This window comes from Equus asinus, chromosome 5, assembly GCF_041296235.1.
Source record: "Equus asinus isolate D_3611 breed Donkey chromosome 5, EquAss-T2T_v2, whole genome shotgun sequence".
NCBI classification, from domain to species: Eukaryota; Metazoa; Chordata; class Mammalia; order Perissodactyla; family Equidae; genus Equus; species Equus asinus.
In genome coordinates, this window is record NC_091794.1 from 102,560,867 (window position 1) to 102,583,357 (window position 22,491).

The 22,491-nt window shown below is 44.3% G+C and overlaps 2 protein-coding genes across 10 annotated transcripts in view; one reads left to right on the plus strand and one right to left on the minus strand.

Annotated features, from left to right (window-relative positions):
* Positions 1-12,081, minus strand: part of DNAJC16 (DnaJ heat shock protein family (Hsp40) member C16) — a 37,981-nt gene extending 25,900 nt beyond the window's left edge. Inside the window, exons 1-5 of one of the 3 annotated variants that reach the window (XM_044769751.2) lie at positions 11,944-12,050; positions 11,169-11,208; positions 9,923-10,107; positions 6,028-6,094; positions 4,802-5,141 (exon numbers count right to left, since the gene is read on the minus strand). In XM_044769751.2, coding sequence (XP_044625686.2) covers positions 4,802-5,141; positions 6,028-6,094; positions 9,923-10,089 — 574 coding nt within the window. In that variant the 5' untranslated portion in view covers positions 10,090-10,107; positions 11,169-11,208; positions 11,944-12,050. Of the gene's footprint in view, positions 1-4,801; positions 5,142-6,027; positions 6,095-9,922; positions 10,108-11,168; positions 11,209-11,943 lie in introns of all 3 variants that reach the window. The other 2 variants (XM_014836231.3, XM_070510990.1) reach the window with 2 other exon arrangements.
* Positions 12,082-14,041: 1,960 nt separating this feature from the next.
* Positions 14,042-22,491, plus strand: part of CASP9 (caspase 9) — a 29,547-nt gene continuing 21,097 nt past the window's right edge. For 2 of the 7 annotated variants that reach the window (XM_070510995.1, XM_014836232.3), the window contains exons 1-2: positions 14,064-14,308; positions 17,474-17,864. In XM_070510995.1, the coding sequence (XP_070367096.1) occupies positions 14,177-14,308; positions 17,474-17,864 (523 nt within the window). In that variant the 5' untranslated portion in view covers positions 14,064-14,176. Of the gene's footprint in view, positions 14,309-17,473; positions 17,865-22,491 lie in introns of all 7 variants that reach the window. The other 5 variants (XM_070510996.1, XM_070510994.1, XM_070510991.1 and 2 more) reach the window with 4 other exon arrangements.

Consider the following 22,491-nt stretch of genomic DNA (forward strand, 5'->3'; position numbering starts at 1 on the left):
CTCGCCCTGCCCCCATCCAAGCTGGGAAGGAAGAGTGAGAAAAGTTGGCAGCACTGTCTTCTCCCTAAGATTCAAGCTGGGGAATGACCACAATGACTGGTGCTGACTTAGGGTCTCTGAGTCACAGTGAACAACAGTTCCACCCCTCCTCCTCTGCCTTCAAATTCTCTACACTCCAAAGCTCAGGGTTCATAAAGCAAGCTCAGCTAGGCGAACAGCAAGTACAATTATTCACATGTCCTTATCCAGATTCAGCATAACCTGCCTGGCTAGATGACAGGGAGGTGCCCAGAATCCGAAGGAACTTTAGCAGCAAATTTAAAAGAAAGACAAAGCATATGTGATCTCTTTCAGAAATATTATTTGATTTTTATATGGATGGATGTTTCTGGCTAATCTGCAGAGCCTGGGGAATTAAAAATACTAATATTTTCTTCTCTTTTTGAGTTTGTAGGAGGGTCTTCTTTCTGTACAGTACTAAACATCTCTGTGTCATGCCTCTATTTTGAGGTGCCAAATTATATTTGCCTTCATTATGCAATCCTACATGTGTATCACATCCTTTAGGGAAATTCTGTTTCCTCTCTGGAGCATACACACATTCATTTTTCTTTCAACTTCTGCATATGCCTTAAGGGAGGCTACAGAGCCAGGTAGAAGAATACACAACTGTCAGACCTGGCTAACTACAAACCTGTTAGTAAATAAACTGCTAAGACGCAAAACCATGCGACATAAAGCAAAATCAAGGACACGGAGCTAAAGCAGAAAAAAAATTTTTTTCCCCAATATCTAGGTAGCCCCTTTTCCTAGAGAGTATGAAATTGGTCTGTACTTAGCAGTTCCTCGAAAGAGAGGAATTATTCCTTCCTTTTAAATAAGAAGTCATGGTGAATCATCGCTGCGTGATCATCCAGATTGGGTTTCCCTGAAATGATGTCTGATTTCAAGACATTCACCCTCCCTCACACTCTGGGAGCTCTGTCTGCACCTCCCAGCAAGCACTGGGTGCGGTGTACGATTCAGGGCATCTCCGATGTGAGTTTCCTGGGTGCAAGGACCAGGTTTTACTAATTTCTGAAGCAGGGCAGCACAGTGGTTAAAAGAGTGAACCCGGGAGTGAGACTCCTGGGCCCACATCCCAACACAGCTGTTTATGAACAGTGTGACCTCCACTATTTCCTGAACCTTCCTGGCCTCAGTTTCTTCATCTGTAAAATAGGGATAACAATAGTCTCTCCCTCATTGGGTTACTCTGGGGATAAAGACAACCCATACAAAACATTCAGCATAATGCAAAACAACTGAAATGCTCACTAAAAACTATTATTACAATGTACACTTTAATGTCTAATATAGTACCTGGTTCATCAAGAAAAAAGTTTTAAATGAGAAGATGGAAGGAATTCCTTGTCATCCTCTACTTACTCCTGCAGTTCTGTATTATTCTGTATGTGCAAATGTGAGGGTGGTGTGAATTCCCTGGGTACAGATTTTCTCTTCAACTAAACAGTAAGCTCCTCCAGGTCAGCTGACCGTTTCTGGGCCCTCCTCCACAGCATGGCTGTCTATAAACACTGGATGCTTTCGCACGCTAGTTGTTACCAAATTGCATGAACACAGATTCCACCTGAACGGCTGCAGCATTTCTCCTGGGGTAGGACTGTTGTCTCTCCTTCAACTGCAACTCAGGCGTTTATGTTATTCTGAGATAATGTCCAGGCTTCCCCAGACCTCTCAGCTCATCTTTGATTGTCTGCTCCTTCTGTCAACTAAGAATAGAAACATTTGCTGCAGTAACTGTCTTAAAGGATAATGCTGCCTCACCTGGACGGGGAACGGACACGGGTACTGTAAGGATCACATCTCAACGCCTCCCAACCGTAACCAAGTGGAACCCGTTAGGAATCTTCAATGAATCCAAATGTTCCAAAGAGGAAAATGGTTTATAGAGCAAACTAATCTAACACATTTAGTCAAAACCTGCCTTCCAGGGGACTTGGGGGGTGGAGTGGAGGAACGGACTAAATATTCAGTAAATATCACTTCTATGGATCTAAATCTGGCTGCTTCTATCCTTGTCATTTTGAGTCCTGACTATTAGGATTATATAGCGCAATAACCCAAAAGACTGGCAAGATCTTCAATCATCTAAGATTTAAGGGCACAGAAAGGCCGTACAGCATCATGTTCCACGCGTGGACTGTGGAGCCAGACTACCTGGGTTTGAATCCCAGCTCTGCCAAATACCAACTGTGGGACCTTGACAAGATACCAAAAGTGAGCTAAGTATCTGTAAAAGATGGATTACAACAGCACCTGCCTCAAAGGGTTGTTGTTTAATGTGAGTTGATACTTACAACAGTGCCTGGCATATGGTATACTCTCAATAAACACAGGCTATTATTATTATTATGCTTGTGTTATTTTCACGTCAGCATACTCAGTATGTCCAAGCTGTAGTTATTGTTGAGAACCACTTCTCCCCAAATGCAACTCTTCCCTGTATTCCCTGCCCATCCAGTAGCTCAAGACAGAATGCAGAGTCAATCTTGACCTTCTCTCTCCTCTTTTCCTCATTTCTCACATTCAAACGCTCTCCAGGAGCCAGGCTCCTCCAGACCTCTATGATCCCACCCTTGCAATATCCTACACCCGTCCTCTCTTCTCTATTCCTACCACCCTAGTTCAGGCCAAAGGTTGCTGTCTTGCCAGGGCTGGTAACTGCTCCCCCACCCCCCACCTCTATTCTCGCTTTCTTCAATCTGTCCTGCATGCAGCTTTAAGCTAGCTTTGAAAAGTGTAGCTCCGATTAGATCACTCCTCTACTTAAATACTTTTCCTGGCTTTATTACATACTATAAAATAAAGTCCAAAAACCAGGCACCTGAAGAGGATCCAACCACAGTCTTTGAATATTTCTTTAGTGATGTCTTTATCAAAGTAGATGAAATAGAATAAAGGTCTTTCTTTTTTTTAAAGTCCAGGATTTCCAAAGCCAATGATAAATAAGGTCTAGCTTCCTCAGCCTGGACTTTCAGCCTCCTCACTGCCTGGCTCCCAGCATGCTCCCTGTGTGCTCCTCTCCCACCCACACCCCAGTCACACGCCACTCTTGGCTCTTCTGTGGGTGCTCTTTGCTTCCCTGCCTGCGCTCTTTCCTCTGCCTGGAACATATACTCCTCTGTTCCCTGCCCAGCCAACTGCTAATCTCCTTTCAAGAATTAACTAAAAATAAGTCAAAAGTTGGTGCTTGATAGTCAGTGAGTTGAACAAAGTAGACTAATACATTTAAGAAAGATTTTTAAAAGAAGTTTATAAAATAGGTGCTTTAAAAAATTTTACTTTGGTAAAGCAGAAAGCCCAATTAATCAGAAATTCTCTAAGGTTCATTTCTTAAGTACTTACTATGTATCAGGCACTTAACATACATTTTCCTCATTTAATCTTTGTAACAATCTGTTGGTTTGAGACTATTAAAGCCATTATAGAGATGAAAACACTTGGGTTAAATAATTTGTCCAAAGACGCAAAGATAGTAAACGACAGAGGTGAGATCTGAAGCCCGTTCTCTCTGACCCCGCAGCCTATGGTGACAGTGGTAGCCACTGAGCTATGCTGCTTCACGTCACATATGTTTGCCTGGCACGTTGGCTCTGATCTGACGCTGGTGTAAACACACTACCATCCTAAACTATGCAATGGTTTCATGCTTGTGTTCTGCTATTGGGTCTTAACGTCAGCTCCTAAGACTGAAGAGTTTCAACAGTCTTCAGCATGCACCTCGCCTGGCTTAAAATGCAGTTACGCTTTGTGATAAAGCAGTGGTTCAGCCAGTGGCTCCCACCTGATCTCAACCTCTCACTCACTCGCCATGCACCAGCAGTGAGCATCTACTGACCGCCCACCACAGGGAAGACACGGTGCTAAACTTGTTCCCTCATCTTCCGAGAACAACTTTATTCAACCTCAGGAAAGCACTCTGGCAAATCTAAGTACCTCTGAACAACAGGTGGAAAATTTCTGTTTTAGAAGAAATGAACAGATGGTTTTCAGTTATATGCTCTCTCCAGAGAAATCCAGGCCCCTCAGCCCCAACCACTGAGTTTGGAGAGAGGGCCTTTAAAGTAGTAATTAAATTAAAATGGGTCGTTAGAGTGGGTCCTGGTCCAATAGGATTGGTGTCCTTATAGGAAGAGATTAGGACACAGAAAGAGAGAGTGAGACACAGACACAAGTACACACAGAGAGACGACCGTGTGAGGACACGGGGAGAAGGCGGCCATCTGCCAGCCACGGAGAGAGGCTTCGGAAGAAAGCAGACCTGTCGAAACCTGGATCTTGAACATCAACCCCAAGAACTATGAGAAAATAAATGTCTGTTGTTGCAGCCATCCAGTCTGTGCTATTTTGTTATGACAGCCCTGGCAAACCAGTACGCAGAGAAACACCATAAGAATACCTGCAAATACTGACAGAATAATCTGCAAATCCTACCGGCATTAAAATTGATGCTGGAGGGCTGCTTTGTTCCACTAATAGTTTTTAAGCTTCTCCTATCTATTAGGCCCCCAACTAGATGTTAGGAGACTACAGAAAGCTGCAAATTAGTAATGCAAAATGAAAGTGGCTATACAAGTCCCCTCTCTGAAAATGGGTCCCTGGAAAACAGCAGTCACCGTGAATTTGTGAAGGGACATCTCATTAACTGTTCCTTCTCCCCAACATCCCACAAAATTCAGGAGACACAAAAGTCACCATCTCCTATACAAACATCTTCCAATGAATAAAATTATCTTACCCAATCCTTCCAGTTCTTGAACCACTTCTTTCCAAACAGGCTCGATATGGATGCAGCTAAAGCACCAGTCTGAGGTGATCTTAATGAGGTAGGGTTTCTTGAAGCTATCTGGAACCACTTCATTGACATAATGTGAAAAGTGCAATAAATACTTTTCGTCAATTGAGTCCCGCCGCTCAGAATTAAAAGGGAAATGAAAAAAAGACTCATCAAAATAAAAATTCTCGTGGAAATGGCGGAAGCGGTACTCTCGCTGCTGCTGCTGCTTCTGGTAGCCCTGCTTCTCTCCAGCATCTCCATAGTGATCGTAATTTGATCTCTTTTCTTCATTGGAAAGAATCTGTGAAGAAAGGGAAAAAAATAAGAAATCTGTAAAATGGAAAAAAAGGTTCACGCAGAGGGCTTTCCTGTAAGCAGCTTGGAAGACATAAGAAGAAAATAAATGGAAAGATATGGCATAGCTAGATGTTCTAAATGCAGTCACACACCAGTAAAATAAAGAAAAAACGTAATGTTGATTACCAGGGCTCAACCACAAGAAAGCTGACTTGGTCATACCATGTAAGTTGGAATACTTCAAATCAAGATATGAAAAGCTATGAACACCAACAAGTAGCCACAGAATTGAGCTCAGTGTCCTGTATGTTAGCTGACTTTGTTTTACTTAGAAACAACTCTGAAGTCTAGAATTCCAGAAGCTGTTTTAGGATGACGTGTCATGCTATGAACTAAGCACTGCCTGTTGAAGAGCATCACCCGCCACAAATCAGGAACCATGGACCTATCTTTATGCGTGTTCTGGACCAACCTACTTAAGCTGACATGCTGGAAAACTGTTGAAAATCTTGTGTTTAAATGTACTTGTAACCTTGTGTCACTGTAATAAACATGGGAACCTGGTCTGTGATTTTTTAATGTTTCCAGTCTATGTGCTGCCGAAGCAAGCATGTAATGTAAGTTTCTAAAAAGGAAACAGACATACATTCCGGGTAATTCTACAACTCCAATTAAAGCCTTTAAAATAGGCCAGTTTTTTTCAAGAGCTGAAGTGCTCGGGCACTAGTTTCAACATATTGGATGTGGCCAAATATGTTCTCTCTACCAACATGTAGAAACTGGGTCAAGGGCACAGGAGACACTGCTTTCTGAGAGGACTTCACAAAACTGATCACCTAAGGCATATTTTATCAGAACTAATGGATGCATCACAAAGTCTGCCACAATACCTCGTAAGCCTTGCTAATTTGAATGAACTTGTCTTCTGCTCCAGGAGCCTTGTTTTTGTCAGGATGCCTGAAACACAAATGGGCAGTGAGAATGGACTTAATGTTCTACACATGGTCAGTTAACATCCTTGTACACACAGTTCACTACATCAGAGGCAAATCGAAGGCCATTTTGTTAGGACAGTTACTTAAAAAATAAACGGTAGAAGCAATCACTTGCTTCACATTGACATAGTAAACCAGACTCTGAAACAGGCAACTTCCAAAAGCACTTGAGCTGGGCACATTTTCACAGCACCAGACAGTACAGCAGCATTGCACCCAGGAAAGGCGGCTGCTAAAGCTGGCTCAAGGGGAAAGTCACTCACGCATAAGTGAACTGACTTCTTTTCCCGGGATGGCAGCATTTCATCCCAATGTTAGAATGATATCAATGAAAGTATTTCTTCTGACAACTCAGGGAGACAGAGGAAAGAGGTTTTAGGATGCACCGTGAATTTGTTTAGTAACAACCATGCTCCAAATAGCAGCTTGCTGCTGATGTTCAAATCAGAACATTTCAGTTTTCATCAGGACTCTGGTTATCCCATCCTGCCTGTGGCCTGTGATTGCCTTTTGCCTACAAATGGGTAATGATTTCAAGGACACATGTTTCAAGATGTGAGAAAAGTCTACAACTTACGCAAAGTGGTTGCAACTAATATTAGAACTAATTTTTGCCATCATACACAGCTGGCAATTAACTGTATCTATCCTGGGGTCATATATTATTCTATAATCTGCTTGTGTTTATACCAATTTTAGCTTTGGGGATTTTAAAGTCCTGGAAATTAGGGGCTGGGTTTTACTTCCTTAGAACTCCCTAAGATCTAAATCAGTGTTTTACACTGATTGATTTTTCAGTGTTCATCTTATTAAGAGACTCTATTACAGAGCTTATTCTCTATGTAATCACCTCTGCTAACTTCTAATAAATTTCCTCTAGCAAAGGTTCTGGAAAGAGACACAATCCACTGGGAGGCAAATGACTATTAAAAACGGCGCCAAGTACACCAGAATAAAAAAATTTATGACTTGACCAACTTATTCTAGCAGGAACATGTTTGAATACATTGTGCCACATATTCTGATTTCACTAAAAAGGAAGAAACTTCAAATGATTGGCTGCTGAATTTAAAACATCACTCCTCTCAACTACTTAATCCTTGTTATGAATATTAGTGGGAAAAAATTTCAGCTGGGTATAATGAAAATAGTATGACTTAAGGAAACAAGATGGTGGTTCCAAAGCATGCTTCTGGATAACAAAAAAAAAAAGGTGCTTTAAATATTCAAACTTAGGCTAAAGGCTGAGAAGAAAAAAATTATGCAATCATACAAATGAAGATTTAACATACAGGAGAAAGGTAGGAAGGGGCTTCTAAGGAGACTGAACCAAAGAGAGAGTCGTGAGGGCAGCTGGGGTAGAACCACAGATCCTGAAACAGAGGAAGCCAAGGCCCAAGGACAGGGAGGAAACCACAAGACAGATTCAGTTTATAAGGAGTATTTTCCTAATCGCTGGAAGATACCACAAAGTTGAAAACATTTAGAAAAAGATAAATTCAGCTCTAGGAAAGTACTGTCCAATGCTATTTCCAGTGTGCATGAAACATTTCACAGACTACAATATAATACACATCCTTTAAATTTCAAAGTGACGAAAATACCATACTTGGTATCTACTGGCTGTCTAGCTACCCCTAAGGGAATAAAAACAAAGGGAGAAAAAGAAATACAGCAAAATATTAGACAAATAGATTTACTGTTCAGGTGACTGACCACGTTACAAGCATTTGCTTCAAATCAAATTTTATGACCTGTTTTTCTTGGGGTAGGAGTAGCTGTTTATTTTGCTAACGTAAATGACAAAAGAGAAGCACCTCTGATAAAACTTAATCACTGGGAGAGAAACATAGCTTTCCTGAGAGAAAAAGTAAATTTAAATGGTTTCACCAAGCAAGGGGAAAGCGCATGAGACGTTTAAGAAACACTAGAAAGTAGTAAAACATGGTAGAGAAAGGCTACAAATCCAATTCAACAGTCAACCATGCCCCTGCTGGAGCTCCTTCGGAAAAGTCAAACTGGGAAACACCCGTATTTTCAGTATATGCGAAACCACTAGGAAATGAAACAAACTATTTCAGTGATACAACATTGCCATGGCCAAAACAGCAGAAAATAATAGTACAGTGAAAACACAAAGGTAAAGCAAAATTTTAGACTTTCACTAGATGATACTCTATATTTCTATGGTGATGAATTACTCCTAGAGAGAATCTAATTAAGGAAGAGAAGCATATGACTCATTTAATTAATATCTTAACACCCTTTTCAGCTCTGGAAGACAGAAAAGTCAAAGCTGTACATTTTAACAGGTCCCACATGCTAAAGCTCTCATTTCTGCTTTTAAAATGTTGTCAAAGGCCATACCCTGTCCAAAAGAATGCTGCTACCTTATGAATTCACTGAAGATTTATATATTCGCTTTAAACACAAAGAGGCAAGAGTTTGAAATGATGCAGAAAGCAACTTTGCTGTAAAGAGAGTCCCTGGAAAGAGGCCATGCATAATTAGAGATTGTGTTTTCAGTATCCAGTTCTGGATTCCTCGTGATATGAACACAGTCTAAAGAGTTTATGGATTCAAAACATTATATTCTAAAACTTTTACCTTTATTGCAACCAGTTTAAAACTAAGATACATCTTTTGTTGAAGAATAATGGTGTCAGGCAGAGTCATGACACAGCCTGCAATGTCATTTGCATGTGTCAGCTTTGCTCCTGCATACCTTCCTACTGACCCAGACATTAACCCACTCACTCATACCTCTGCCCAGATAGGTAAATGAGGAAAAAACAAAAAGCAATAAACAACCTGTTGGTGCGGAAGGTCAAACTATGTATGGAACCCAGAGGTAACACAGACGTAACAACTCTGAGCCTAGATTTCTTCACCCATAAGACAGAGACAGCAATATCCTCCCTCATGGGGTAATTATAAGGTTTAAATGAGATAAAAAGCATAGAACCTGGAACCTAGCAGCAGCAGACGCTCACTGATGGTTCCCATCCAAACCCTCTCTCATTACTTATGGTTGGTTCACCCAGCTTGTAGTCACCTCTGTCCATTCCAGCCTTTCCTCCTCGTGAAGCTCCCCTCCAGCTATATAATCCAACACTTCTACTTCTTCAGCACAGCCAAAGCGTGGAAAAAACTGATGATGTTGTCCAAACAAGTTTTAAATTTATTGCTACTCTGCTAATTCACAAACACTTGTATATTCTCTGCCACATACAATATCTACAGGTAAAATTATCATTTTTCTATAGCATAATTTTTTAAAAGTAATGTACTCAGTTCCCGAATATTCTTTAAATTGAGGGCAAAAGTTCTTACTCTAAAATTTTTTTTGAAAGCTTAAAAATTAATAAATTAGAGAACAGGATTGGATAGTGCTCCCGTTGGCAGTGACACTCATCTCATAGAGTTCCTTTATGAATAACCCCACGGGATGGGTAGCTTACCCACTGCTGACTACATACACACTTTTAAAATGAAAGTTCCCTCCTACTTTACTTTTTAACATTAAATATGCTAACAGTGTCTAGGGCAATTCTTTAAGTCAAAGAATTCCTAAAAAAGGGTTTCATAGTAATATAGGCTTGGGGTCTCATCACTAAAAATTATATAATAACACGAACATTAGTTCTCCCAAATAAAATATTTTAGACACGTATATATTATATGTTTATGGAACACAGAAACAGAGACAAAAGCTAACCATACTTTAGGTTTCATTCCCCTCTAAAACTGCTTAGCTTATATTAAACTGCTATTTCTTTGTTTCACCTACCATTCCCGGGCGAGCTTCTTATAAGCCTTTTTAATATCAGCCTGACTGGCTGTTCGGCTGACCCCTAGGACTCTGTATGGGTCAAAATCCAACGCAGAGAGAATGTGCAGGATCAGAACCAGAACTAGCAAGAACTGCCAGGAAATGCTCAACTTTTTCACTTCCATTTCTCTTCCTTTCCAGAGCTGAAATGATTGAAGAGGCAGTAAGTTTCAGTGGTAGAAACCTGGACAATCTTGCTTTTTACGTAAAGATAGAAGATATATAGATGAAAAACAAAACAAACAAAAGATACTTTGCAAGAAGTGTCAAGCTGCTTGACTCTATTTTTTAAAATCAAAATCTCACTACTATTTTCGAATACCGCAAATAAGAACTATTATAGATGAAAAGATGAGCAATAAGAATTAATAGCAACCCTCCAGAATCCTTGGATTAGAAAAGCTTTAGAAATGACTGAAAATGAATGAGATGAAGAAATAATAAGCAAATGTGGGAAAACATACATAGGAAAATCAAGGTGACTACATCTCAAACACTATTTCACTTATTCTGACAACAATAGTTTAAATTTAAAATACGTGGCTTAAGAACACCTCACTGAGTGCATGCTAAATAAATTCATGAAATCATAAGATTTACCGTGTGCAAAACCACAAAACGAGCGAGTTGTGATGTTCTCACGGGTTAAACAAGTACAAATATGAAAGTGAAACACTTTCAAAAAACTGTGCGATTATGACTTGGTAAGCTCCAATTCTGTTCTTTTTCATCAGTTGAACAAGAAAATGAGAAGCTGCTCTTTAATTTAATCATGAGCAACATGGTCATTATAAATGGAGATCTCAGATGAGAAAAAGTGGCAAGAAAAAATTTAGTTTTCTACGTGAAGGGGGATTAATGGCAGGGTGTAGACCAGGCACTGTCTTCAAATGTTAAAGCTTCATCTCTGGTGAGTGTAATGACTGAATTCAGTGTTGGCTTTGGAAATAATCCTGGCTGGTTAATGGATAAGGTAGTGCTGTATTGCACAGACATTTACACTCCAGGATTACAATCTTTGAGACATCATACAATGATTTTTCAAGGGCCATATTTATCCAGACTTCCCATAAATTATGAAAGTTTTAAGGTTCAAGCGTCTAACGTGACACCTTACTTAAGGGAGTCAAAGCTGTTGACAGCGGTGGATGTTGGTAAGTGGAAGTCTAAATGCTGCATGGGAATCCTCACGAAATTGACTCACCTAATGGCCAATCAGGACTGCATGCATGCTGAATAAAATCCTAAAACAAATGAATTTCTTCCTTGTTAAGGCACCTATGACTTATTCCATCCTCACAACACGTATAGCGCGCTAAAAATCGGGAAGGCTGCTGGTTTAGTACATGGGCTCTGGAACGAGACTAAGATTGGGATCCATCACTTTACGACCTTGGGCGAGTTACTTAAACTTGCTAAGCCTCAGTGACCTTATTCGTAAAATGGGGGTGAATAATACCACCTTGAAAGGATCACCACGAGAGTTAAACGTGCGTAAAGGATTTACTGAGCACAGGGCCAACAGTCAGTAAGTGGTACCTATTAACAGTATTTTTTCTACCACGCAGTGCAATCACTGCCTTATTCAACTGTGTCAGTCGCCTTCAGTCAGAGGGCCCAAGGGGCGGGGAGCCGTGAAGTTCTTTGGCTGACAGCTCGACCGTGCCGGCCCCAGGGCAGGAAACAACCTGCCCAACAGGTAGGCTACCGCCCTCGGGCAGTATCCCTGGACCCGGCAGCTGCACCCAGAGACGCGCTCTAGGTCTCGGCCCCGCCTCAAGCTCCCGCCGGAGGTCGCAACCCTTCAAGAGACATCTGCCTCCCCCGCTGCCCCGCGAGAGCCCTGGGCCGGGCCCTGTCGGCTCCCGGTTCCCCTCGGGCCCAGCGGAGACCAGGAGCGAGGAACCGACGGGAGATCCCCGAGCCTGCCCGGCCCTGCCGAATCTGCGGCTCCGCGCGTCACGCGGGGAAGGAGTTACCGGGAAAGGGCACCGGCCTAAGCGGCTGCAGCGTCGGTGCTCCAGTTAGTCCGCCGAGCCGGGAGCCTCCGGTCCACACGAGCGCTCGCCGGGGCCTGGGGAGGGGAAAGAGGAGGGGACCAGCCGGAGGAGAGTCACGTGACACTTAAAGGCTTGGCGCACAGAAGGCGCGGACTGAATGGGTCGAAAGCTTCCACTTTGAGAATCTGTTTTGACCCTTGTCACCCGCCGTCTGCGCGTGGGCCAGGCGCGGTTGCCATAGGAACGAGGCGCGCTCTTTGGCTGGATCGAAAGCGACGGTCGTGACCAAAGAGGCCAAAACGTGCCTGCTAGCGAGGCAAAGTGGCGATGCATGATGGGATGCCCAAAAGACCTCCCCGATCCAGGGAGGAGTTTCCACTCCTACCAGGAGATGGCCCTCGTCTAGCAACAGTTGCTAGGTTGGGGAAGCAATCGTTGGTCCCTGTTCTCTTTAACCCTATTCATAGAATCCTAGAGCGTCAGAGCTGGAAGGGGCCTTAGGGATCTTTTCTAGTCTAACTCTTCCATATGCTGATTTGGAGACTAAGGCCCAGAGAAGGGCAGAGACTCGCCCACGGCCTAGAATCCAGGACTCCTAAACCCGTTTACCAAAAAGCGAGCTCCACCCAGAATGGGCCAGGCCTTGCCCTTAGCACGGGAAAGGGCTTTGTGTGTGGGTGGAGGGGCATGGGAGTCACAGGTGAATGAGGTAAATGAGTTTCCTTGGGGATATAAAGAAAGAGATTTTATATCCACCTGCCCTGTTTTTAATCTCCTTTGCATTTATCACTATGTAACATATATCTTTTCTTTATATTGTTTATTGTCTATCTCCTCCTACTGGAATGTAAGCTTGTAAGGGCAGGCCTTTCTTTTTTTCCTTTGGTGAGGAAGATTGGCCCTGAGCTAACACCTGTTGCCAATCCTCCTCATTTTGCTTGAGGAAGATTCGCCCTGAGCTAACATCTGTGCCAGTCTTCCTCTATTTTTTGTTTGTGGGTCGCCACCACAGCAGGGCTTTGATGAGTGCTGTAGGTCCATGCCCAGGATCCAAACCCACAAACCCCGGGCCGCAGAAGCGCAGCACACTGAACTTAACCATCACGCCACCAGTCCGGCCCCAGGGACTTTTTGTCTGTTTTGTTCCCCTATATATTCTCAGTGCCTGCACGGATCTCAGCACAGACAGAATCTCAATAAATATTTGTGGAATAAATGAATGAATAAGGCTGAGGTTTTGCTGCTCGAGAGAATACATTCTACAGTGGACTTGAGTTAGCTTCGGGTTTAAATCCTGCCTGCCTCTGCTACGTACTACTTCTGCGACTTTGAACGGTGACCACTTCCTTGAGCCCCAGCGTCCACATCTGTAAAGTTGGGGAAAAGAATAGTACTTCCCTGGTAGGATTGTAGTCAGGAAATAAATGAGATAACTCAATATAAAATGGCTAACACAATGGCTGAGACTTAGCAAATGCTCAAGAAACAGGAGCAATCATTTTTGAAATGTGGAAATGAGCCCTACAAACTGGGAGTTGAGAGGACTAGATTTCTGCCAGTGTTTTTTCTTTGTGGGAGGTGTTAGGGTGGGAGGGAGGGAAGAAGGGAATGGAAGACCTTATAATATGGGTTTCTCTAGATGAGACACGGAGTTTGGAACAGTAAACTACGAGATCTGGGCACGGAAGTGGGGCAGGAGAATTATGGTTTTCTTGTGGGCACTGGAGGGGGCTAGGGGGCAGCCATACTTGGGAAGAGGTTGAATGGGGCGGGACAGACCATGGCTCCATGCATGGCTGTCCCTCTTACCAGCACTGTCACCTGCTCCGAGTTTGTAAAAGTGGAGCGGTGGCGAATTCTGCCTAGGGGCTGGCGGCGGCAGCCGCGGGGGTGTGCGTGTATCCTGGGGGCGGGGCAGTGGTGTGGGGGCGGAGCCTGGAGCGGGGCGGGGCCTCGGGGGTGTGTCCTGGGGGCGGGGCGGGGCCTCGGGGGTGTGTCCTGGGGGCGGGGCGCGGAGGCGGAGCCTAGTGGGCGGGAGGCGGGGGCGGGGGCAGGCCTGGGGGCGGGACCCGGGGGCGGGGGGAAGGGGAGGTGAGGGGGCGGGGCGCAATGCTGTGGCCGGTCTGGGGGCGGATCTTGGGGCGCGGGCGGGCGCGCTGACCGAGGCCCGGAAGCGGACGGAGGCGGCCCGGGTCGCCGCCGTCTATCTGCCATGAACGAGGCCGACCGGCAGCTCCTGCGGCGGAGCCGGCTGAGGCTGGTCCGCGAGCTGCAGGTGGACTCGCTCTGGGACGCTCTGCTAACCCGCGAGCTCTTCACGCCCGACATGATCGAGGACATCCAGGTGCGCCCCAGCCCCCGCCCAGCCGGCGTCCCCCCGCTTCTCGCGCCGCGCGCAGTCTTCTTGTCACGGATGGGGACCGCGACCCCGCGCGGAGAGGGTTGTTGAAGCCACAACACGACTTAATGGCTGAGCTCCCGCCCTCCCCTCCCTGGTCTGTGCCACCCAGTACCCACCTTTTTAAGAACTACTCTGTGGGAACCGCTGTTTCCCTCATGGCGTCGAGCCCACGAAATCGGCCAGCGGAACCAGGCAATCCCAAACACTTCTTTGGGGGCGTGCGAAACCGATTCCACGCCCTGCACCGTGGGCGTACGCTGTGAGCTGTTGCAGCCCTGTGCTTCTTGCCAGGAAGGGGGATTGTGTGTTTTTTCCTCCTCTGGCATAGAGGTTCAGGGCACCCACTTGGGGGTCAGACTACCTGGCACTGTGTCTTTGGGCAAGTCACTTATCCTCTTTGAGCCTCAGTTTCCTGGGCTGTGAAATGGGGACAAGAGTAGTATTGTTGTGAGGGCTCAATGAGATAACGATGTGAGACAGTATAGTGTCCCGCACGGAGTGAGGGCTCAAGCTGTGGTAGCTGGTTGTGCCCTGTCCTTTTGGCCAGCCCTCTTGTGTTAAGGTCATGGTTTGTAAGAGGTTTTAGGGATGAGGGGCCTGATGCAGGCAATGGAGAGAATAATAAGGCAAACATTTGAGGTTCTCTTTAAAACACTGTGGTGTCTTTGTTTTATTTGCCCCTCAGCACAGTCCTGTGAAGTGAGGAGGGTCCAGGAGGTATTTCCTACCTCGAGGTGGCTATGTCTGACTTCCTGGAGGCCCGTGGCCAGTGCCCTGTGGGTTGCTTGCAGGCAGAGTGTCCAGTTTCTGTGTCATCCAGGAGCTTGGCCTGACCCAATGAGGAAGTCCTTAATGGGACAAGTATCATATGGAAAATTGCCAATGAGTGGTAACATTAAAAGAAGTCTTATGGGGCCGGCCTGGTGGCATAGCAGTTAAGTTCACGTGCTCTGCTTCAGTGGCCTGGGGTTTGCCGGTTCGAATCCCAGGCGTGGACCTAGACACCGCTTATCAAGCCATGCTGTGGCAGGCGTCCCACGAATGAAAAAAACAGAGGAAGATGGGCAGGGATGTTAGCTCAGGGCCAGTCTTCCTCAGCAAAAAGAGGAGGATTGGTGGCAGATGTTAGCTCAGGGCTAATCTTCCTCAAAAAAAACAAAAAAAGTCTTATGAGTGCCTGTTGTGTGGCTTGTACTGAGGAGTGGAAATGGTTTGAGGCCATATCCTTGTCTTCAGGTAAATTCACAGGGATCGCAAACTCAAATGCCTGGGAGGCCCATTGGGTGGGCATTAGTGCAGGCATCCCCCCAGCTCCAGCTGAGTGTGGTCATACCAGAATGTAGCCTGGTGTTGCTGATTTTTCACGTTCTTAAAGAGAAACTGGAAATCTTGATTTCAGTGTCAAATTCCATGATTTTAAATGTTAGCAACAAATTCAGAATTTTTAAAGAACATCGTGTGTATAACAGGCTGCCATTTTGCCATGCCTGGTATGGCTGAGCCACATGGATCTGGGTCCTCATCCTGGCTTTGTTACATATAGGGAAGTTGTAACACCCTTCTGTAAAGTGGGAATAGTTGTAATCATTGTGATTTAACCCATTAAGCTTGTTGAGGGGGAGTAAATGAAATGATGCATTTAACACAGTGTCTGAGTGTTCAGTAAATGTGGAGAGAAATCAAAACACCACGATCTACTTGCAGAGAAGTAGACATGTAGCTGTTTTGCTAGTAAGAATTATCTTCTCAGTGACACTATAGGTCTGCTGTTCAGTGTAGTACCCATTAGCCACATGAAGCTATTTAAATGTAAATACGTAGTAATTAAACAAAAAATTCAGTTCTTCAGTTTTATGACCCAAGTAGGCACATGTGGCTGATGGCTACCATATCGGATAGTGCAGATAAAGAACATTTCCATCATTACGGAAGGGTCTCTTGGACAGCACTGCCATAGGATAATTGAAGATGGGGTGGTTTTTTATCCCTGTGGATCCTGAGGAATTTGCCTGGTGCTAGGTCTCAAGGGACACCTTCCTCCTGCTCCCACCCTGCTCCTTGCCTTAGTGACCAGCCCCACCATCCCAATACCTGTCAACCTTGACCATTCCTGCATCTTCACAGTCAACCCAATCAATGCCCAAGTATAGTTGATTTTCCCTCCTTCTTTCTCTGGTCTGTCCTCTCACTTCTTTTTTCTTTTTTTGGAGGAAGATTAGCCCTCAGCTAACGTCTGCTGCCAATCGTCTTCTTTATGCTGAGGAAGACTGGCCCTGAGCTAACATCCATGCCCATGTTCCTCTACTTTATATGTGGGACACCTACCACAGCATGGCTTGCCAAGCGATGCCATGTCCACACCTGGGATCTGAACCGGCGAACCCCTGGCCGCCGAGAATAGGAACATGTGCACTTAACTGCTGCGCCACCGGCCTGGCCCCTGTCCTCTCACTTCTTCACCATCTTTGCTGCCACCTGACCTGGCTATGGCTCACTCCCTTCCATTGTCCTCTGTGCCCCCAGGATGATTTCTCTAAAAGGCAGATCTGAATCTGACTCCCTTCCTAAAACTCTCCAGTGGCTCCTCACGGCTTTCTTGGCATGGCCCCTCATCCCTTGCTGCTGTTCCCCACCTCTGCTTACATATCTCATTTCTCCGAACTCTCTATTCACTTCCTAGTGTTCCCTGGGGTCTCAGCTAAGACATCGCCTCCTGGATGCCTCCCTGACCCCCCATGGCTGAGTTGGGTGCCCCTGTACCCTCCCAGTCCCATGTGCTTTCCCTCCTGGCACTTCTCTCTTTGCTGTGTCGTTGTTGATTTGTCTGTTTGCATCCCCCACTAGTTGTTTGCTCCTTGAAGATGAGACTGTTCGCTGCTGTATTTTCAGCGTGTAGCACAGTGCTGGGTGCACGGTAGATGCCTCCAAAATACTGAACAAGTACATAAGCCAAGGCTGGCGAGGGGCACACACTCAGTGTACCTGCAGGCTCAGTTTTTGCCCATGTGCCTCACTGTTTAGACTTACGCTAGGTAGGAAATGGGGGGAGATGGTGAGATTCACAGGAAAGCGCGTGGGTAATAGCGCCATGTCATTCTTTCCCAACAGCGCTCTGGATCTCGGCGCGATCAGGCCAGGCAGCTGATCATAGATCTAGAGACTCGAGGGAGTCAAGCCCTGCTTTTGTTCATCTCCTGCTTAGAGGACACAGGCCAGGACACACTGGCTTCGTTCCTGAGAACGAGTAGCCAAGCCGCCAAGCAGAATCCAGAGGCCATCAGACCCTCGGACCTCCCGCCTGTGGTGCTCGGACCAGTGGGCCTCAAACCAGAGGAGCTGAGAGCACTGAAGCAGGACCCATCGAAGCTGACTCCAGGAAAACTCACTCCAGTGGTGCTGGGGCCCGAGGAGCTCTGGCTGGCCAAGCTCAGGCCAGAGGTTCTCAGACCAGAGGTGCCCAGGCCAGTGGACATTGGTTCTGGAGGATTCAGTGATGTCCGTGAGTACTGAGAAGAGGGGTTGGCGGGTGGGTGTAATGAATGGTCCTTGGAGAGTGACCATTGGTACAGCCGAGTGGGCTGAGACTCAGAATTTCATTTTGGTGCTATCTTTCTGAGTACTCATAGAGGATGAGTGGAATATTCTGGCAGGTCTTCAGGAAAGCCCCTCCTCTGAAAAGCATGTGTTGAAGTCTCTTTTGGATGTCCCAGGTTTTGATCAGTGTTTCTAGATCAAGCTGTCGTTCAGGATTGACCTTTGGGTCCGTGTGGGTAGTGTGGAGGAGCCAGGTCTGGCGGCAGGAGGGAGGCCTCTGCCTGTCAAGAGTCTGGGCCCTGCCAGCATGGTACATATCCCTCCCTCCTTCCCTCACAACAACCCTGCAGGGCAGGTCTCATTAGACCCCTTCTTGTTGATGAGGGAACTGAGGCGCAGGGAGGTTAAATAATTTCCTTAAGGTCACAAAGCTGCATCCAGTAAAATGCATAAATCCTAAGAGTACAGCTGGATGATTTTTACCGTGTACACACAGATGACCAACCCCCAGGTCATGAAGATATGGAACATTCTGGTGTCCTGTAAGACTCTCCTGTGCCTCTTCCCAGTCTGCTCCCACTCCCCTCCACCCAGAGTCATCACTGTTCTGATCTCTGTCACCGCGGTTCCCTTTTGCTTGTCCTTGAACTTCAATATAAATGAAATCCTAAAGTTTGTGCTCTTGGAGTCTGGTTTCTCTCGCCATCATTAAATTCGTGAAATTCACTCCTATTGTTCTTCATATCAGTAGTTTGTTCTTTTTCATTGCTAGGTAGTAGTAGTTCCTGTTCTGAATCATCCACAATTTATTTCACCATTCTGTCGATAGACATGTGGGTTTTCAATGAGCGCTTCGTTTCTATGGCAGCACATGGAGATCCAGCACTTCTTATGTCGTGGTTGCCCAGTGGACCACTGCATGGTATGGATGCTAATAATAATAATAATAATAATTATTATTATTATTTAGTGGTTAACCTTACTGAGTGCTTATTTTTTGCCAGGCAGTTTTGGGAGTGCTCACATAAATGATTTAATTTAGTTTTCCCAACTCTCTCGTAAGGTAGGTGGTACAGTTTTCCCATTTTACTGTTGAACAAAGTGAGTGACAGATTGAGAAATGACTTGCCCCCAATCACACAGCTAGTGAGAAGTGGAAACAGGACTGCAGTCCAGGCTTCCCCGCCCTGTCTGCTCCGCTGTGTAGCCCCACATGTGCCTTGCACTGTATTTTATTCACCCAGTCCCTGTTAATGGACATTTGTGTTGTTTCTGCAGTAGCCTTGCATGCTCATCTATCTCTGACTGGGGTTAGGTTTCTGGAAATGGAATTGATGGGTGAAAAGGTAAATGTTCCTGTCTGATAGATGCTGCCAATTTGTACTTCAAAAACATGCCATTTTATAATCTCATCAACCATAAGCAAAAGTGACCATTTTCCCGTACTCTTGCCAACAATGAGTATTAACATTTTTTCCCATGTGATGGGCAAAAAGTGAAATCTATTTTCTGTGCTGAATAACTGTGTGATTTTGGGCAACCTGTTAAAGCAGAGAAACAAACGTGACGAGAGTCTAAGGAAGAAGACCGTTTCTGGAATTGCTTGTATGCTTTATTGTCCTACTATAACGGGGCCAGGCAAAATATAAAGTCCAACTCTTATCTGGTTTGGTGGAACGGTAGTTGGAGTCATTTAGGACCAACAGTCTGGACTTGACGCCTCCTGTTCTTTTGGAAGGTATTGTATTTCCTATTTGTTGTGAATATTTATTCCCAGTAGGAGCTTAAATCTGAAGGATAAATAATAGTAGCAATAACAAGATCGCTTCAAATGTCTATGTCACTTTACAGTGCACACAGTGCTTTTTCAGGTCAGAACTGCCGTGTGCAGTGGAAGACAGGGCAGGCCCTCTGCTATCATACCCTGTTTGCAGGGGAGGAGGCGGGGCTCTGAGAACAACACAGTCACAAAATGAGTTCAAGTGCAGAGCTGAGACTTGGGCCTAGGTCTTCTGGCTTAATAAGTGACTGCCTCCTCTGCCCCAGTCTGCTGAAAGGTATCCTTTTAGGTATTGGGCCTTAGGCTCCTGAGTACTGCACAGGAATGTTTCCCAAGGTAGGTTTCATGGTGACCCTTTGACAAAGGATCTTTGTTATTTTCTTCCTTCTTATAACTTTGTGCTTAGTTTATTTTTCTCTTTCTAGTTCCTTGAGTGTACGGTTAGATTGTTTATTTGAGATCTTTCCTTTTCTTAATGTGGACACTTATCGCTATAAACTTCCCTCTTAGAATTGCTTTTGCTGCATCCCATAAGTTTTGCTATGTTGTGTTTCCATTTTCATTCGTTTCAAGATATTTTTTAATTTCTCTTTTGGTTTCTTCTTCGACCTATTGGTTGTTCAGGAGTGTGGTGTTTAATTTCCACATATTTGTGTGGATTTTCCAGTTTTCCTCCTGTTATTGAGTTCTAGTTTCATACCACTGTCATCAGAAAAGATACTCTATGCCTTTTGACTGGAGAATTTAATCTGTTTACATTTAAAGTATTTATTGATAGTGAGGACTTGCTGATGCCATCTTATTAGTTGCTTTCTGGCTGTTTTGTAGTTCCCTTATTCCTTGCTTCCTCTCTTTCTCTTTTCCTGTGCAAATTGAAGATCTTCTGTAGTAGTATGCTTTGATTCTCTTCTCTTTACTTTTTGTGTGTCTACTGTAGGTTTTTGCTTTATGGTTACTGTAAGGCTTATGTAAAACATCTTGTAACAGTCTATTCTAAGCTGATAACAACTTAACTTTGATCATATACAAAAACTCTCCCCTTTTACTCCCCCCATTTTATGTTTTTGATGTCAGAATTTGCATATTTTTATACTATATATCCATTAACAAATTACTGTAGCTATAGTTTTTTATAATGCTTTTGTCCTTTAATCTTTATGCTAGAATTAAGTGATGAACACTGCACACCGTATTATGGGATTAGAGTATTCTGAATTTGACTGTATGCTTACCTTTTTCAGTGTGTTTTATCTTTTCATATGTTTTCATGTTACTAATTAGTATCCTTTCATTTCAGCTTAAAGAGCTCCTTTCAGCATTTTTTGTAAGGCAGGTCTAGTGCTGATGAACTCCCTCAGCTTTCATTTGTCTGGGAAAATCTTTCTCTCTCCTTCATTTCTGAAGGACAGCTTTGCTGGGTAAAGCATTCTTGGTTGGCAATTCTTTTGCTTTCAGCACTTGAATATATCATCCCCCTCTGTCCTGTCCTGTAAGGTTTCTGTTGAGACATCCGCCGATAGCCTTAAGGGACTTCGCTTATATGTAAGGAATTTGTTTCTCTTGCTGCTTTTAAAATTCTCTCTTTTTCTTTGATTTGAGACAGTTTTATTATAATGTGTCTTAGAGAAGATCTTTTTGAGTTGAAATCGTTTGGGGACCTATGAGCTTCATGAACTTGGAAATGCACATCTCTCCCCAGATTTGAGAAATTCTGAGCCATTATTTCTTTAAAAAAGCTTCCTGTCCCTTTCTCCACCTCTTCTCCTTCTGGGACTCCAGTAATCCGTAGACTGTTTCTCCTAATGATACCCCATAGTTCACGTGGGCTTTCTTCACTCTTTTCCATTCTTTTTCTCTTCTGAATAGGTAACTTCAAATGACTTGTCTTCTACTTCACAGATTCTTTCTTCTGCTTGATCAAGTCTGATATTGATGCTCTCTTTGCATTTTTTTAAAAAATTTCATTCATTGTATTCTACAGTTCCAGAATTTCTGTTTTGTTCCTTTTTTTTGGTAAATAACAAGATCCAATTAAATGATTTTAACATGAATACCTTTTAAAAGTTAATTAAGTTTTTCGTTTGATTCTTTTCTACGATTTCTGTTTCTCTGTTAAACTTCTTCCTTTGTCCATGTGTTGTTTTTCTGATTTCATTGAATTGTCTTTCTGTGTTTTCTTGTAGCTCACTGAGCTTCTTTTAAACAATAATTTTGAATTCTTCATCAGGCAAATTGCAGATTTCCATTTCTTTGGGGACAGTTACTGGAAAATTATTGTGTTCCTTTGGTGATGTCATGTCTTCTTGATTTTTCATGTTTGTTGAAGTCTTGCATTTGAAGAAGCTGTCACCTCCTCCAGTCTTTTTTTTTTTTTTTAAAGATTGGCACCTGAGCTAACATCTGTTGCCAATCTTCTTTTTTTTCCTTCTTCTTCTCCCCAAAGCCCCCAGTACATAGTTGTATATTCTAGTTGTAGGTTCTTCTAGTTGTGGCATGTGGGACGCCGCCTCAGCATGGCTTGATGAGCAGTGCCATGTCCGCGTCCAGGATCCAAACTGGTGAAACCCTGGGCCACAGAAGTGGAGCGTGCAGACTCAACCACTTGGCCACAGGGCCGGCCCCACCTCCTCCAGTGTTTACTGAATGTGTCCGATTCATATTGCTCTTCAGTGTATCCATCTCAGATTGTTCTTTTGCACCAGTGGTGTGCCAGGACTGCTCCACTGGACTCCTGGACTTCCACAAAGGCACTCTTGTCCATGGTTGATTGTCAAAATTGGTATTCTTTGTGGAGGAAGGCAGTTGAAAATTC